The sequence below is a fragment of the Fistularia commersonii genome, chromosome 29, assembly GCF_037954325.1.
Source record: "Fistularia commersonii isolate RoL2024-O1a breed Wild chromosome 29, RoL_Fcom_v1.0, whole genome shotgun sequence".
NCBI classification, from domain to species: Eukaryota; Metazoa; Chordata; class Actinopteri; order Syngnathiformes; family Fistulariidae; genus Fistularia; species Fistularia commersonii.
In genome coordinates, this window is record NC_141312.1 from 12,965,022 (window position 1) to 12,984,167 (window position 19,146).

The following is a 19,146-nucleotide window of genomic DNA, read 5'->3' on the forward strand; positions in this document are numbered from 1 at the left end:
AGAGACTAATTTCAGGCGTCTGATTGGGGTCAAAAAGGTTACCATGTGGTAATTCACCTGAAGTCAGTGAAGAGAAACATGGCATACATATGCCTGCACTGACTGACTCCGTTATTCACACACACACACACACACACACACACACACACACACACACACACACACACACACACACACACACACACACACACACACACACACACACACACACACACACACACACACACACAAGACACTGGATAATGGGCTTTTGTTAGGGTGACAGATGTTGGCCTATTTTCTCTTTGCTAATCTGTAGCACAGGGCTGACAAGCCACCACACATTTTTCACAGATAAACGAGGACATGCGAGCTATGTTAAACCAACATTTGCCAATCCCATGTTAACAAACACATACACCTATTTGTATACATCCCAAAGACTTGATGTACACAGCTAATCTTACTCTTTTCATACTCTCTCAAACACACATTTTGGATCAGGGTGTCAACTAGATTAGTGATATGAGAACATTATCTAGTTTGCCAGAAATTTTCACACACTTGGGAGAAAAAAAAGTGGAAATTACATACATGTGAACGTAACCTGTATACAATATGAATCAATGAAATTGTTTGCGTTCCCACCACCCCTTCAAAATCCTTAAACTCCCAAACTATGAAAAAATGGCTGAAAATACCTTTTAACCAAACAGTGTCTGCAAAGACCTAACTTAAATGTTTAGACAGAAAGTAAGTCCTATATGGCACAAACATTTTCTCCTCAGGTTTTCACATCACACTCTTGATCCGTCTTTTTCAAACTGGCATTGGATCTGCACATTGATCTATTAATCGACCAGAAAAGTCAAGGCCAGGCCAACTCATAGGGGCAGGTAAAACAGATCCAGCAACAACTGGATTCTTTAAACCTTAATAAGGATGACATAATCTAGGCTCTTAACCATTCAACAAAAACATTTTTGCTAAGAAGTCATACCATTTTTATATTTTCAAGCGTATATTGTTCATTCTATCATTCTCACTTGCCTTGTGTCATTGTAAATAATGTATATGATTAAATAAGCGTGCTTATTATGTTGTCTTCAACATTTTAGGGCAAAAAATGAATATGGAGCGAATTTTGTGTGCATGTTTTAAAAACTAGCAAACCACAAATTACTGCTAATATTTCTGTTATCAGGTTCTGAAATGGACTGACATATCCAGATGAAAAAAAAACCTTACTTTACAAATTCAACACGTTTAACTTGGCAAAGCATTCTGCTAACAAACCACCCAACTTGTTCAAAAATTTAGGGAGCGACCATACAGCAAATTGGATGAACAACATCATGATGCCACAGTTTCAATTGAAGGGTAGGCAAGTATTTTAATCTAAAATAAGCTTTTTTGAGCTGTCTGTTCTAGCAGACACAATAACAGATGATTGAAACAATATTTGCAAATTTAAGGCTTGTAAGAGGATGACCTATTATTATATGACAGCCCTCAGTGGTTTACAAATTGAAAGACATTTACCACTGATTGAGTTGTGCAGGTAAATTCTGATTTTTTTCTCAATACACACATTCATGACCTTGTGGGAAAAAAGTAATGCTATGCTCAAGTGCTTCCACACAATCAAAACTGTGCTCTTTAAACCTAAAAGAAAGTTTGCTCGGTCATAGATTTTTTTTTTAGCTTTTTATTTTTTTACACATTTGGCTGGAGGCTAAAATTGGAGGATGATTGTGATGTAATCCTGATGGTGATTTGGTCATCCTCCAACAGTATAACAGGAATAAACTTTTACTGCCATCAAGATTTATATAATACTTTATAACTTCAAATTTAATTCCTAAATGTTTTGTTTTCTTTCTGGAAATTACTTGACATGAAAACAAAGTTGATCTTAGGATTCAGCTCTCTTTACAACAGCACAGCTCTTCTGTAAAGCTTATATAAATCTGATAAACCCAAAAGTATAAATAGTTATATAACCAATGAAAAAAATAACCTACCTAAAATGTGAAAACTTGAAGGGTTAGTAGAGTACATTTTTTATTTCATCCCATTTATGAAGCATGATTGTAAAGGACTGAAATTGTGTATCTACAGTGTGAACAACACTTAAAACAGAAATGAATAAATGATCACATATGGATGTATTTTAATCAAGCTTGTTGTCAATGTCTCTGCATTTTCTGTGTTCTATAGTGTTAAAGAATGAAAAAGATGTCACACATTTAACAGATGGAGGAAATTTGCAAATTAATTTCCAATTTAATTTGAAATACATCCTCATTTTAAAAAAAATGTATTTAAGATCAGAAGCCATAGACTCCATGTCAGTCGGACATTCAGCAAAAATTAAATTATTAACAAATATTCAGTGGTTGTACCTAATCATGCCACTTACGTGAAACAGAAGAAGAGTGTGGTAGAGCCAACAAGGAAGAAGGTGGCAGCTGACACGGGGACGTAGCGGGAGGGTCGCAGAGGTCTGCTAGGTGGGATCACAGCATGGGGGAGGGGAGAGGAGGATGGACCCCTCCCTCCACTCTTACTGCTGCCACCTGGCATCACTTCCCGTCAGATGTGATGGGCAGGTAATGCTATTCTGAGGGACTTTTCATTCAAAGTTCAGGGTTGTTTTTTGGGGTGGGTTTGTTGTTTCTGTGTAGGATTGATGGGTTTGGCAAAAAATATAAAACGGAATAAAAAAATGTATGTAAAAAATGACACAAAAGATGTGGTATAATTGAAGAGGACTTGAAGGAGGGGAAACACTTGTTTTCTTAAGTTCTTAGTTCAACCCTAATGTACTGTGAGATGAAAAGTAGATATGCAGCAGTAAAAACCTGTTTTCCCATCAGCTACAAAACCAGTTGTGGGTATGAGAGACACGAATACGCCAGAGGAAAAGATGTCCATATAGCTAATGGTTAAGAGTCACAGGCAAATACACAGTACTAGTTGATTTCTGGTCTACCAACAATTGATTCCATTACAGTGTAACAGGAATTGACCATGTCACTACACAGATAAAAGCTTTGTCAGTATCATGATAAGAGTGCAATTATTTAAAAAAAAAGTTTCAGTAATATTTACATTGTGTTGGGCCTTTCTTATGAAACAGAAAATGTGAACTCTTTTGTAAAAAGATGTCTTACTTGAAGCTGAAGTTATTAATCTTAACAAATTAAATCACATGGGTTCTATGTGAACCTGATCACTCAACAGTTGATTAGACAGATCGCTGTTATTTACTATTATTGTGTGATCGAAAAGGGTGTTAAGGTGAAGTACAGGAGTAGGCAGAGATAAACCAGTATTAGTATCAGAGGGATATTCAAGTATAGCCAGTGAGAAATGTTAAAGCAAAAAATACGAAAAGCCAGATGATAATTTGACCTGTTTTTTTTTTTAAATTAAAATAAAAAAAAAAAAAAAGAGAAAATGGCAAATTGGCTGATTTGTGACAAGTTCCAATTCAATTCAATTTGTGATTATGTTTTAGGCACCTGCAGTTCTGCATTCTGACTATCTCTAACATTACATGTAAATTAAAGAACTTGTGCTTTCAGATAGTATTGAACAAAGCAGTCTGTGCACGGGCCAGTGAAGTAGCCTGGTTTTTCTGTGTCGAGGCATTCCTAAATGCTACCGTTTAGGCAGCTGATTTAAACCACCTCACATGCCTGTAAAAGGGCTGTGATTGAAGAACAAAAAGCAGCAAGTGATAGTGTGGTGCTTTTCAACATACGATAGGCAAAATCCAGTAGAACATCCATCAGTATCCATGTAAAATGTTGACAATCGAGAATTTGTAATCTAAGAGTGTAGCATGGATTGCTTGGTATCAACTACTGTATTATTGATTGGCCACCATTTTTCATAACATTAGTCAGAAATTTAGGTGAATTTTCTTTTCAACGTAATGGTCTTCTCTTCAGCTTCCTCTCCTATCATAGAGCAATGAAGCTTGGATAATATCTTCTCACAACAGCCCCTTTGAGGATATGTTCCCTCAGTAAAAATGTTCTAATAATGACCTCTTTGCAATAGTGAAAAAAGTTTGTGGAATGTGGAGACTCCTTAAGCCAATTGCTTCTTAGAGTGGTAATGGTTTAAAGTAGCTTTATCCAACTGCAAGAAGATGATCCAAACACGTTTTTCCTCATTCTGGGCTCATCAGTGGTTTCTTCCCATGTGCAAATCATGGGAGTAGATAGTTGAAAACAATGAGATGACAGGCCTTCCTATCAACTTCAAGTGGTTATCCTCTGCCAGAAGGATGCATTTCACTCAGATGGGTGGTCCGGACTCTATCCTAATAGAAGAAAGAAAAATTATAATTTTAACAGAAATACATGGCTTTTGAAGCTGCTGCATTTCAGAGGTCTATATTGAATGCATGAAGGCTCTGCCATGAAACATTTGTAACAGCATTGACACCTTCAAAACATGTTTTATCCTACATTTGTCAGACTTCAATTTTTGTACAGAGTGCAAAAATACTCACTTGTCTCCTGTACACTGTTCACTTTTATTAATGCTAGACAAACACAGTATTAATGAAATCTCTTGTGTTTGAGAATCATTTGAAAATATTTGAGGAAAAGTGTTGAGGATATTCAAAGGAACTTTCTCAATGCATCAAGACACTTTTGAGAAACATCACTTATGTTTAGCACTGGTATTATTACTTGAACAAAGGACAAGAAACCAAGAATTAAAAAGACCATTAAAAACAAAATAAATTAACTAACAAGAACAGTTGAATCATTTTTTCCTGACAGTCTGATTTTATCCCTGCAAGGCTAAGGAACACTTATTATCATAGGAATACATCAGAGCCTGGTCCAACCATGTAACTAAATAACTGATGTATTTTTATAAACTTAGTGAACGATGCTATACCCTCTGATAAGACCTTGTGACAATTTTCAGTCTATAATAAGATCAAATTTCATTAACTGTAGAAAGGGTATGGTGTGTGTATGTGTTTGGTGAAATTAAAGTAGGAAGTCTCAGAGAAATTATGAAATGTACCACTTTAGATTTAGAAATGTATAAAGATGACACTCTCCTTTCTTTAGAAAGACAATCTCAGTAAGTAGATGTTCAAGATGTGCTTCGACATGACAGGGCATAATTCTTTTCAACTTTAGTTCCTTCGGCCAATACCTTTTTTTTGAATGCTCTTTTCAATCCTAGAACATTTTTAGTTAAAAATCGACCTCTTGCAGTGGGGCTGAAGCTTACTGGTCCAGGGTGTACCAAATGCCAAATGACAGTCACCAGTCGATCACAGGGCTACAAACAGATAAACGACCATTCACTCTCTCATTCACACGTCTCGCAATTTAGGGTCTTTAATTATCCCACTGTGTGTTTTCAAACTGTGGGAGGAAACCCACACAAACACAAGGAGAACATGCAACCTTAACACAGAAGGCCCCAAGTCAGAATTCCTGGCCACTGTGCCACCGTCATCAGTCTTAATACTGGATAACCTGCTGCTAAAACTTTCCAGGTCCTCTCCTCATTCCCTGGCAACCAGTGTTAGATGTAATGATTATGCATAATACAAACTAAAAGTAATCATAAACTGTAAGGTTATCCCGATTTTAGTTTACAATTATCAAGACAGTTAAGAAAGAAAGTATCCATTTGTGTTCTGATTAAACATGCTGAATGGCTATTATATGCACTAAAGTGGTAACTGTTGATGCTTTACAATTTGCATGGTATTTTAGTATCTGCTGCGGCTCTTCTATTTTTCCGCTATCTACTGATTTTCCACAGTTGTTAAAGGACAAAGTTTAAATATTAACCACCTTGGGAACTGGTACATCTAAAATTGTAAGCGTGACAGTATGTAGTCACTCTCCCTCCCCACTGCCCTGTGGTTGGAAACATCCACCATACATTTCTTAAACCTACTTCTTTTTTTTACATGTGAATTGGATTCAAGGATTGAGTCTGCCTCGGTCACACCAAGCAATGATATCGGTCATGATTGATCACAACATAGATCACAACTTTCCATTCACGGTTTGAACAGTCTCGGAAATTTTTGGAGGACACAGCAGTGTCCAAACACTATGGCCATCTCAGAAGGTGGACCTGGCCAATTGTAGCCAACTTATACAAGTTGTGAGCTGATATGACCTGAGCCTCAGTGAAGGACTACCAGATCAACAGTCACATAAATACAAACTGAAAATCTAATAAATATTGTCAGGTTCATTCATGTTTTTTTTTCTTTTTCGAGAAAAATTACTGAGCAAGGTGTGCCACTCTCTTAAAAATGTGCATACAAATAATAACGGGAAATAAATAAGACAAAGGTTATGAAGCTGTCAGTTTTTTGGTCCAATAAATTTAGATTTAAAACAGAACTTACTGAAATGTAATATTATAAGTTCTGCTTCTAAAATTAATTAATTAATTGCTGCGCTCTATTATTTTTTTATAACTTTTAAAAACTGCCTTTTCAAAATAACAAGAGAAGTGGGACCATAATATTGATAACAAAATCAAGAGATTACTTTTTTCAAAATCAAATTCAAATTTCCATTACAAACAAGCTCCACAATAAACAATGATTTATCACCTCCAGAAAAATCCTCCTGTTACCTCTTGAAAACCTTAAGTTGTTAGGAAAGCTCAAGATTATTTAAATAGGTTTACAGCAAATTCTGTCCACCTGGTTTAACAGCTTTCCCTCTTAATGTGCTTTTGCAGATACAAAAAGAGACAGTGACACTTAATACCAAATTATATATTTTAGTGCATTGTTGGTTATTTGAAAAGGTTGCTTTTTTTTTTTTTTTTGAGTTTGAAGATGTATTTCATTTTCAAGACATCCCTTACATTATTTTTTTTTTTTATACAATTCTGTAAAAAATGACTTTTTTTTTTTTAACAATGTCTTACTGTGTGTCATTAATCCAAGATTCTTATTCTACTGCTGTCTTACTGCATTTCCAAATGACCAATAGCAAATCTTCTTCTTTCGGCTTTTCCCTTCAGGGGTCGCCACAGCGAATCAACTTTCTCCATCTAATCCTATTTTCTGTATCCTCCTCTCTCACACCAACTACCTTCATATCTTCTCTCACTACGTCCCTAAATCTTCTCTTTGGTCTTCCTTGAGACCTCCTGTCTGGCAGCTCCAATTCCAGCATCCGTCTACCAATATATTCTCTCTCCCCCCCACTGTACATGACCGAACCATCTCAGTCTGGCTTCTCTGACCTTCTCTCCAAAACATCTAACATGTGCTGTTCCTGATAGACTCATTCCTGATCCTATCCATCCTGGTCACTCCCAAAGAGAATCTTAACATCCTCATCTCTGCAACCTCTAGTTCTGCCTGCTATCTTTTGGTCATTGTAACAGTTTCTAGGCCATACAGCATCGCTGGTCTCACCACTATCTTGTACACCTTTCCTTTTATTCTGGCTGATAGTCTTCAATCACATAGTACCCCTGACACTTTTCTCCACCCATTCCAACCTGCTTGGACCCGTCTCTTCACCTCTTTTCCACACTCTACGTTGCTACAGTTCTACAGTCTTAAAATTGGGGGAGCCAGCGAGGGTCAATGATTCTTGTGTAGTGAGCAGTTAAATTTATTCTGGCATACGGGCTACAACGTTGGTCGATAGAGCTAAGACAGGTGACAGTCAAGTGACATGGCCATGCTGCGCTTGAGTTGATAGCGAGATAGCAGGAATTGACAGCCGGGTCAAATAACGCAAGAACACGCTGACGAGCTATACATTCGGTGCAGTCCCGAGCTGATTATGTAAACGATGTTTTCCATCTTTGGAGGATGTAAAAGCGCTAATCGACAAGAATAGCTGAATCCGTTACAACGTTCTGTTTATACAACTGAATTATATACAGCTCTAATTAAAAATAGGTAACAGATAATGAAGCAGGGTGGGGACGCGAAGATAGCGAGGACGTTGTCGACCTGCGATGAGCACGTAAACTGGAGAACAATTGAAAAGGACGCGTTAAGATGATGTTAGCTATATTTTGTCTGAATGCTTAAACAATTTGACGATCATGTACCGAATCTGAGAGGACCGGAACGTTAAGCCACGGACACTGGAATTCTGCGTTTGCTCGTTACTAAATTAACGTCAACACCAAACAAATGTTTACCAAATCAACTTACAATTGCACTGGAGCATTGCTTTAGTGTGGTATGGAGGACAAAGAGAGACTCCAAAGGGGCGTTCTATTTACACTAAATGAGCTGACATTACTTTTCCGTGTTAAACAGGCTTGCGGTAGTCAGAGCTCTATTGGTTAGCCATTGCTAGCATCAGGCTAACAATTCCCCTCACCTGTATCCGTTTTCACAAAACACTGGGTCCAGAAATTTGTGATGAAACACATTCACCTGGGTCGCGGTGTTCCAACAAAAGCTTATAATCAGTCAAGGCAAATGGTTGTATCCATTATCATCGGGGGTGCTCTAGTGGCTATCTGTGTAAGCACCAAGCTACTTCACAGATAAATGGGTTGCTAGCTAATAGCTAACGGAACGACCGATCTGACGTTAGTTTACGATGGACAGCTAACTGTTCGCTAAAGGCAGGGGCTTCCTGGATTCGCAACTTCTTGGATATTACTAGCATTTATCTGCAGGTTCTTCCACCAACTGAGCAGTGGGAAGAGGTAACTCTCCATAGATTTAGGTAGTTCTCTCAATATCCACGATATCGGCAGCATAGAGGTCTCTAGAGGCCGACATATTCGAGGGTACTTTCAATTCTTCTGCCAGCGGAATGGTCGCAAAAGATGCCATGCTGGTTGGCCAATACGGATGTCAATCAAGCCACAAACGTTTTTGATTGCGCCTTGATACATGGCGTTCTAACAGTGGACGTCAGGATGGCATGACGTCTATTTTAAAATCAATTCAGCATTACAGCAAGATACAGTCTCGAGTTGCACACTGACTGAGAAAAAAAATTAAACAACTAAAGCCTTACTAGTATGTAACTTGTCCAAATTCAATCTTGGTCAACAAAGTACCACTAATGAAAATAAAGTTTTGTGATAGATTGACAGTGTATTGTTGTGTGGCGGGCCACTTATCTTGTTTAATTTCTATGCGCAGGCCATGTCATGTAAATTGAATAAAATGAAAATAGCAATTTAAATATTTACATTTTTTGCCATTTTATTTCAACTTTAAAATCATTAACGATCATATAAATGTATTTGCATTATTTTGTATGTAATCTTCTTCTTCATTTTTCGGCTTTTCCCTTCAGGGGTCACCACAGTGAATCAACTTTCTCCATTTAACCCTATTCTCCGTATCCTCCTCTCACACACCAACTACCTTCATATCTTCTCTCACTACGTCCCTAAATCTTCTCTTTGATCTTCCTCGAGACCTCTTGCCTGGCAGCTCCAATTCCAGCATCCATCTACCAATATATTCTCTATCCCCCCTCTGTACATGACCGAACCATCTCAGTCTGGCTTCTCTGACCTTCTCTCCAAAACTGTGTAAATACATCTACTAATGCACCTGGACACATCCTCAGTGATGTTCCTAGGATCATTGGTTTTTTTTTTTTGGTCTTTCAACATCAAACAGCCTCATCCAGGTGACCCAGCCAGGGCTGATCAGGCCCCGGCTTGTGTCCTGTTGGCACGCCGTCTTTTGGTCATTGTTACAGTTTCTAGGCCATACAGCACTGCTGGTCTCACCACTGTCTTTTACACCTTTCCTTTTATTCTGGCTGATAGTCCTCAATCACATAGTACCCCTGACACTTTTCTCCACCCATTCCAACCTGCTTGGACCCGTCTCTTCACCTCTTTTCCACACTCTCCGTTGCTCTGGACATTTGACCCCAAGTACCTGAAATCCTCCAGCTTCTTGATCTCCACTCCCTGTAGCCTCACTGTTCCATCCGAGTTCCTCTCATTCACACATATATATTCTGTCTTGCTGCGACTGACTTTCATTCCTCTCCTTTCCAGAGCATACCTCTACCTCTCTCGATTGTCCTCTACCTGTTTTCTGCTCTCACTACAGATCACAATGTCATCTGCAAACTCATGGTCCATGGGGATTCCTGCCTAACCTCATCTGTCAGCCTGTCCATCACCATTGCAAACAAGAAGGGGCTTGATCCCTGATGGGGTCCCACCTCCACCTTGAACTTCTCTGTTACCCCTACAGCACACCGTACCAGTGTCTCACAGCTAGCATACATGTCCTGCATCAGTTTGACAATACTTATCTGCCACTCCAGACTTCCTCATACAATACCAGAGCTCCTCTCTTGGCACCCTGTCCTATGCTTTTTCTAGGTCTACAAAAACACAATGCAGCTCCCTCTGGCCTTCCCTGTACTTCTCTATTAGCATTCTCAATGCAAATACTGCATCTGCAGTACTCTTCCTAGGCATGAAGCCATACTGCTGTTCACAAATGCTGACTTCTGCTCTCAGTCTAGTTTCAACTATTCTTTCCCATAACTTCATTGTGTGGCTCATCAACTTTATCCCTCTATAGTTGCCACAATTCCGCCCATCCCCTTTATTCTTAAAAATAGGCACCATGACACTTTGTCTCCATTCTTCAGGCATCTTCTCACTCTCTAAGACCCTGTTGAATAATCTAGTCAGAAAATCTACTGCTGCCTCTCCTAGACACTTTCACACCTCCACAGGTATATCATCAGGAGCAACTGCTTTTCCACTCCTCATCCTCTTCAATGCCTTCCTCACTTCACTTTTACTGAATTGTGCTAGTTTGTGGTCTACAATAATCACCTCTTCTACCCTTGCCTCTCTTTCATTTTCCACATTCATCAGCTCTTCAATCTTCCCATCACTCTTCTAGCATCTGTCAATACATTTCCCTCTCTATCCTTAATCACCCGGACCTGTTGTACATCCTTTCCATCATCATCTCTCTGTTTTGCCAACCTGTATAGATCATTCTCACCCTCCTTACTATCCAGCATACAAGTCATTGTGCGCCCTTTGTTTTGGCTTTGCTACCTCTATCTTTACCTTTCGACGCATCTCCCTGAACTCCTGTCTGTTCTCTTCAGTCCTCTCAGTATCCCACTTCTTCTTTGCTAACCGCTTTCTCTGTATATACTCCCGCACTTCCTCATTCCACCACCAAGTCTCCTTATCTACTTTCCTTCCAGATGACACACCAAGTACTCTTCTACCTTTCTCCCTGATAACACTAGCTGTTGTTGTCCAATCATCTGGAAGCTCACCCTGACCACCCAGACCCTTTCTCAACTCCTCCCTGAAAACCATGCAACACTCCTCCCTTTTCAGCTTCCACCACTTTGTCCTCTGCTCTCCCTTTGTCCTCTTCATCTTCCTTGTCACCAGAGTCATTCTACAAACCACCATCTGATGCTGTCTGGCTAAACTCTCACCTACAACTACTTTGCAGTCACTGATCTCTTTCAGGTTACCTCATCTATACAAGATGTAGTCTACCTGCGTGCTCTTACCTCCGCTCTCATAAGTTACCCTTTGTTCCTGTTTTTTTTTTTTTTTTTTTCACATCCCACCTGCGGGGCATAGCCACTAACAACATTGAGCATCACACCTTCAATTTCCAGTTTCAGACTCATAAGTCTATCTGACATTCTTTTCACCTCTCGGACGTTCCTAGCAAACTCCTCCTTCAAGATAACTCCTACTCCCTTTCTCTGCTTGTCAGTACCATAATAGTACACAATAGTACAACTTAAAGCCTGCTCCTGAGCTTCTAACCTTACTACCTTTCAATCTGGTCTCCTGGACACACAGTATATCCACCTTCCTTCTCTGCATCATGCCGACCAACTCACTACCTTTTCCTGTCATAGTCCCAATATTCAAAGTCCCTACTCTCAGACCCAGGCTCTTTCCTTTCCTCCTCTCTCTCTGCTTCTGAGCACGCACTCCTCCTCTTCTTCTTCTTCTTGTTCTTGTTCTTCGACCCACAGTAGCCCAATTTCCATTAGTACCCTGTAGGTCATCAGTACCAATGGCACTCCTTGTTAACCTGGACCACGACTGATCCAGTATGATATGGTCATGGTTGACTCGCATGTTTGGTTTTGGCAAAAGTTTTACGCCGGATGTCCTTCCTGACGCAACCCTCTGCATTTATCCGGGCTTGGTACCGGCACAGGGAGACACTGCCCCGTGCCCTCCCCAAGGCAAGCTTGGAGAGACACGGGCCAGCGCCGCCCTGAGGCTGCATTGGAAACACACTAGAAATTATTGGTTCACAATCCTGTCGGAGTATTCAATAAAAGTTGCTACCAGCCCAGCTATCACAATGCGTGAGGTTGGAAATTTCATTTCCTCATTGAATCAGTCTTGATGTACTCTTGTGTCAGAGGACATGATAAACTTTTTTTTTTTTTCATCTTTAAAATATACAGAAAATACAAATAGACTACTGCCCATTTTAGGTCAGTGCTGAACATCTGCATACGAGATGTAGGTCCTCTACTTTAGTGAAATGTAAGTTTTCATTTTTGCTATTCATGACACTTCTGCAAGTTTTCAACTAGACTGGCAATGGCTCCAAACTAATGGATTAGAATTAAGACTGTCATAGAAAAATGTTAAATTTTTAGCAGATAAATGTGAGGACTGACTTTAAGATAATAATAAAAAGTAATTTCTGAGTGGAATTGAACAGCTGAACCTGAAGCATAAAGTATTTCATTAGCTAATAAAACCACATTTAACATACATACATTTTGCAATTATGAATTCCAATGCCAAAATGACATCTTTCACAATACTAACTGTAGAAAATGATTTAATGCAACATTTTTATTATTTTTCACATTTTTTACAACAAATAAAAGCAACACCCAAAATCAAGTCAAAAACAAACTAATTGCAACAGAATAATTTATTTTTTGGGAGAAATATGATTTAAATTTGATAATATCTTACTAATTATACATCCAAACCTCATAAATATTTGATCTGAAAACAATAAGCACATTTTTCTTATGATAAGATAATAAACTAATTCAAACTTTGTTTTTCTTTTTTCTATATTTGTCTTACCAGTATCATGGAGACTTTTTTCAAGATTAAAATTTTAAGATTGTATGTGTTTCCTACAAGATACATGCCTTACTCTGAAAGTGAATTCAAGGGACATTTTAAACCTCATAGTTTATGTCATTATTCAGACGTCTCACTCTAAGTTTTAATTGAACCAAGATTCAATGTTCACCAGTTGGTCATGTTGTCAATTTAACAAAACAAAACAAAACAAAACAAAACAAAACAAAACAAAACAAAACAAAACACCTAGCTACTTGAATGCAACCTTAGCAGAATTTGATACACAACAATTGGTCATTGGTTATTTATCATATCAAAGCTAATTTGGAGTTAGTCTCACACACAAATTGTTTGACTGTATCTCTTTTGCAAACCACTGAAAAATAATGTTTATTATCCAATGTACATGGCATCAAAACTGACAATATCTCATCTACATGAAAAAAGTCCCTCAAAGTAACCTTAAAAATGTATGAATTGATCCCAACCTTGTGGCACTTCATATTTCACACTCTAAATGAAGATGGGGCAAAATATGACCAAAAGATGGAATGTGTGCCTCTAGAGAGAGTTTGAATTTCATTTCACATGATGGTTAATATTTTGGAAAGCTGGGACATGGAGGCAGAACTTCACCTTGAATGTAGGGGTCAGTTTTCTGTTATGATACTGACAAAAAATGGACATGGTGTGTCAGTCCTCTGACAAAAGTGCTGTTTGGAGCATAAAAGTTATTGAGTTAAGATATTTGGAAAACATTTATATTGTTGGTAATGGGGCTTTTTTACCACTAAGTTGAAGGTTTTTGTGCCCTTAGAAATTTGCTACTTTATGTAAACAGAATGTGTTGAATTTGGAACGAATATTTACATTGTAACCTTTATCTCGTCTCTGAATTAATATCTCAGTACCACTATTAACCTGGTGTGGACCAAAGTTCACCAATGTCCCTTGAACATGTCCTTGACAATTATCACATCTTTTTCCACTTCCACTATTCTAAAGAATTCTTGAGGGACAGTCGATGAATATTAAGGCAGATTTCAAACATATTTGCGGCTTATTTGTGTTATGTTGACACAAATTATCAATTGATGACTGCTGGAGGGTTTGAAGTACAACTACAAATCCATCATACAGTGCGTGGCAATACACATGACAGATTGCCTCTGGTTTATTATAGAAGGAGTGAACCTTTTCACATTTAGTGTCTGGATAAGTGTAAACCCTTGATGATCGTTATAGGATATTGTAGCTTTTGTTCAAGTTGTGAAACAAAGTCTAGTGATTATCGGTCCAATCCAAACAAACACAACATTGTATCCCTTGAGACAATGTTTTATGAACACTTTTCCTCTGGTCAGAAATGTTGATAAGCAAGATCATTTTGCTAAAAATGTGCATACTATATATTTTTGTGGTTTGCATATACATATATATGTATATATATATATATATCTCAGAGATTTAATTCTGATATTCTGGACTGAACACATTAGAAATCTTAGGTGATATGCCTGTTTTGCCAGGAACACTCCTAAGACAAGAAGATATATTCTGCTGATTTCACTTTTCAGCAGATTTGACACAGTAGTTCATTACTGCTCACTGCAAGATAAAATAGTTGATCTTTGTGAGTAGAATTTATAAGTGGTGAACAGTAGCCCATTCACTGTTTTTCAAAAGAGGGACTGGCTAGCTCCAGCTCTTTTAACTGCAACTGCTATGAAAATTCATTCCTCAAATTGAATGGAGGTTAATCAACAATAATTTTGGTGTTACTACAGGTTTTCTGCATGTGAGATTTCACCACTTCCAGCTGCTAACAGTAAGTCCAGAGAATGGCTTAGCAAACTGTATTTAAAGAGGTCGTTTTTCAGATTTATCTCACGCGTTATCCTCTTGATTACGACATGTTTGTACCCTTTACCCCTTTACATCCTCTTCACAACAAGGGCTTAGCAGTGCTTCTCTCACTCACACTAACCTACACGCTAATTAATACATTAATACAGTAGTCCATTTCACGTCAGAAAAACAGTCTTTTAAATCAACTGTTTTTTCTGCATATGAATGTGACGAAGATATAACCTTATTTACATGAAGGAAGTGCAAGAATCATTTTAAAAATCCCTCTGTGACATTGCTTTTTAAAACTGATCAAGGATCAACATTATATCATTGTTTTTTTTCCTTGACATTTCTTAAAAACAATCCGTAACATGAACAGGTAAAGACTTTATTAATTAGAGGTTGTCTGAGAAGAACTTGGATCTAATCAAAGAAAAGGGCCATATGTTTTTTTTTCAGCCTACAACAGTTTGAGATGCATTCCTTGGTATCCTATTTACATCAAGCTGTAGTCACACTTTTTGATGTTAATCATTTGAATGAATATACCCCAATAGATCTTTTTTTTTTCAATTTCTAACCCTATAGAAAAATAACCCTGGTGCAAGAGCAGCTAACAACCTGACATAACATTGTCTAGGAGAAACTTCTTTCCTCACACTTTATACAATTATAATCATCATCAAAGTAGACATTCAGGCTTAAATAAGAAGGTAACTTGTTATGCTTTTTCTTTTCCTACTTTTATAAATCCATCCCATTGGGTAGATCAGGTCTGATCCAAAATATGATTTTATCAATTGCTTGCCGGTATATTTAGAGAACGATTTCAACATACTTGCATGAAGTACATATATACCAAAAAATTAAAATAGAAATAAAAAACATCAATGGGTTTGGAAAGGAAAAGTTATATATCTAATTTTCAAAAGTCAGATTGGAGAAGCTGTGTTGTATATTTTGTTGTGTGGCTAAATGATGGTAAAATGATTCTGCATGCAGCTTCAGTTATAATCATACTGGATGTTTAAAAACCCTGTTACTGCTCCAACAGCAACACCAACAAAAGTCAGCATTGTTTTTTTTTCTGAAACATATATAAAACATAGAAGCCCTAAGTTCATATATTTATACATCCTATATACTTAGTTATATGTTAAAAAATAGTTCTCAAGCTTGAGTTTAAAAAAAATTCATTCATTTATCCACTATATCAGTTATTCTGAACACAGGGTCATGTGAATAGCATAACAGAACCAATGGATGTACGGTGAAATCATGAATTTCAAGTAGATCAATTTGTAAATTTTCCAAGATACAAGTCGTTACCTGCTTCATATTTTGCTTTATGATGCAAGCCAGGATCAGAGTTATGAGTGAATAAGCTTACGCCATGCACCAGTAAGTAGCAAAGGAATCGACCGTCAAGAATTGTGAAGGAGCTACGGCAGCAGTAGCATACAGAAGTCTATACATTATCTACACTTATTATGCATTTCAGTAATGGAAAGGAACACCCTAAAAAAGTTGCAACGGATCATGTGTTGCACTCTGTAATGGCACTTCCCACATTCATTTTTAAAACACTCTGAAGGGATGGAAAAAACAAACCATCTTGGACAGGATTTTTTGAGAGTGAAAGCGAGGAAAGTGTGGCATAATGGACAGTCAATGAAGAAAAAGAAGATAAAGTGACAATTTTAAAGTAGCAATTAAGTTTAGTGATAGCTAAAGTGTAGCACAGTTTGAGTTCAATTTAGCAGTAAATTATGGAATTAAGTGTGTAGCAAGTTAAACCTCCGCCAGTATCGTCTGATCCTCAAGATATATACAGTTCATGAAACCAGTTTATTTCTATACACTTTCTATCATATTTTATATTTGTTTTTTTTTATACATTATTTGCTATTTATAAAGTACCTTTTCTAATTTAAAAACACGTAACAAAAAAAAAAAGTGCTTTTTCCATCATTTTTTTTTTTAAATGTATTGATATGAGAAAACTTTGGTATGACCTCAGTCAGAGAACAAATTAAACTTGTATATCAAGATATGATAGACTATGTATGGAAAACATGCAAACTCCATTCAAAGAAACACCGTTGGGCCTTGAATGCAGGAGGAGGGGAAAGCTCAAAACCTGTGTGTGTGTGTGTGTCTGTGAGTGAGTGTGCGAGTGCATGTACTGTTTGAAATAACTAACAGCACTATATGAACTGTCTCTGATGAATACTGATGAGTGTAATTTCTCATACAGTAACACTGTCCATCAACATTCTTCTGCTCTTCAAAAATCGCCAAGCCAAATGGATTTGCTTTGTTTTTTCAGTAATTCAACTGATATTTCCACACACCAATCAAAGGAATGATTCCTTTTATGTTTGAGTTGTGAAATATTTTGAATAAATAACAGTAAATACCCGTCATTATCACTTTGAAATAAGATACATAAAATGAATAAATATATAGCTGAGGCTTCCATCATAGGTTCCTCATATCATTTTCATTGACATTTAGAATCAAGTATTGAGCCTTTTCCTGCAGCCACTTTACTTGTATCCCAGCATTTGTACAGATTTACTTTGGAATCACCTTTTATGGTGAAAAGCTGGAGGAAGAGGGTCAGAAACACAGGGGGAAAAACACTAGTAGAATGGATAGCCTTCCTGCTGCAAGGTGCTACAAGAACTGATTACTGATCAAATAAGCCACCTTTATGTACCGTATCCATATTACATCCTATTGTCAATAGTGCAAAGGAACATAGGGTAACTTCCAGTTAAATTTTTTCAACATTGTTTGCAATAACCAGAAATTAATCCCATTGTGAATAACAAATCTCATTACACTTTGTTTTTGCTACAATTTGCTATTCTTTTTTTTTTTTTTTTTGAGCAGGTGAGATTTGTTTGACTTTACTCAATATTCTAAGAGTAGTTAAAACTCTTGTTTGTTATGCAGTCAATTTTAATCTCTAAATTAATTTGTGGTGTATAAGTTAGCAGAGTGACCATTGGCCTGGCACTCAGCAGTCCCACTATCTGATAAGGAAAAATGTTCAGTCTCTTTATCTAATTGATGACCATGCACTGCCTCGGGCTTGATCAGGTTTCTGCAGTGATAAAACAGATAGCCAGGCAACAAGAAACCAGCCAGAGAAAAGATGAGTAGGCCCAAATTTATCTGTGGTAAAGAGAGACATGTCAGTTCATTTTTCAACTCTATATATTCAGGATGTGCATTGGAAGGTGTGCTTTCTTTACCCAGTGAGGATTTCCTTTAAAGTGTCCCACCATCACAATGAACAAAGGCTGTTGCAGCAAGGCAAATGCAGCACTGACCATGGACTGCATGCCTGTTAATGTCCCAAAGTGATTGGCTGGATACCTACAGACAGATAAGGTTTTTTTTTAAAGTTAATATAAAAACAAAATATAATTTAAGTTATTTTTGTTGGTTTTCCAGCACTTGGGCTGATTATCAAATAAAGATGGTTTTAAAGAAAATGTTTAGCCTAAGAGTCAAGAAGAGCATAACGACTCAAATGTAAGGTTTACCAAAACTACTAATAGTGGTCATTTAGGCAGATAGAAAATATCTTGGAAAGTTATAATGGTATGCTGTAAAATGTTACCTCATTCTCCAGTACTGCCAACAGTATAGTCTACTCATTTAATGCACATATCTATTTGTATAATATGTTCATAGTACCCTTTCTGTAAGACACATGTAACAGTATGTACATGGAATATTATGTCAATCATCTACTTCATTTGTTATACCTGCATCTGCTGCTATTTGCACATCTGGTGGGATGCTAAACTGCAATCCATTGCCCTGAACTTGTATGTGTAATGACAATAAAGTAGATTGTAATGTAACTGAATCTAAGTTGCCTGGTGATTTGAAGGATTGCATAATCTTGCTGAGGTCAGTTTCAAGAGAAACAAGCTATAGATGTATTCCTTCATGCTTTTCATGATATCAGTTGTAAATATAAAAGGGAGGGACACTTTTGTAATTGTTAAGAGGAGAGGTGCAAAATATACAAATTAACACATATTCAACAAATGAGGAAAACCAGACATTAGGCATGCCATTCCATATACATTATCGTTGTCTGTGTCCACCAAAACGTGTTTTGTGGCCATTATGGCTACGACTGGGTTTGCATTAGTCACCATTCCCACAGTGTGTCCAAACTAGAACTCA

At 37.4% G+C, this 19,146-nt stretch overlaps 2 protein-coding genes across 7 annotated transcripts in view; both read right to left on the minus strand.

Moving 5' to 3' along the window:
• The window catches only part of zdhhc5a (zDHHC palmitoyltransferase 5a), a 31,804-nt gene extending 20,646 nt beyond the window's left edge, over window positions 1–11,158 (minus strand). The window contains exons 1-2 of one of the 4 annotated variants that reach the window (XR_015109017.1): window positions 8,352–8,785; window positions 2,402–4,315 (exon numbers count right to left, since the gene is read on the minus strand). Coding sequence is in view for 3 of the 4 variants with exons in the window: in XM_086176585.1 (XP_086032711.1) it covers window positions 2,402–2,565 (164 nt within the window). In the remaining variant the exon portion in view is untranslated. The other 3 variants (XM_086176585.1, XM_086176583.1, XM_086176584.1) reach the window with 3 other exon arrangements.
• Window positions 11,159–16,262: 5,104 nt separating this feature from the next.
• slc43a1b (solute carrier family 43 member 1b) overlaps window positions 16,263–19,146 on the minus strand; it is a 42,190-nt gene continuing 39,306 nt past the window's right edge. For all 3 annotated transcript variants that reach the window (XM_086177534.1, XM_086177532.1, XM_086177533.1), the window contains exons 14-15: window positions 18,198–18,321; window positions 16,263–18,117 (exon numbers count right to left, since the gene is read on the minus strand). In XM_086177534.1, the coding sequence (XP_086033660.1) occupies window positions 17,914–18,117; window positions 18,198–18,321 (328 nt within the window). In that variant the 3' untranslated portion in view covers window positions 16,263–17,913. The remainder of the gene's footprint in view (window positions 18,118–18,197; window positions 18,322–19,146) is intronic.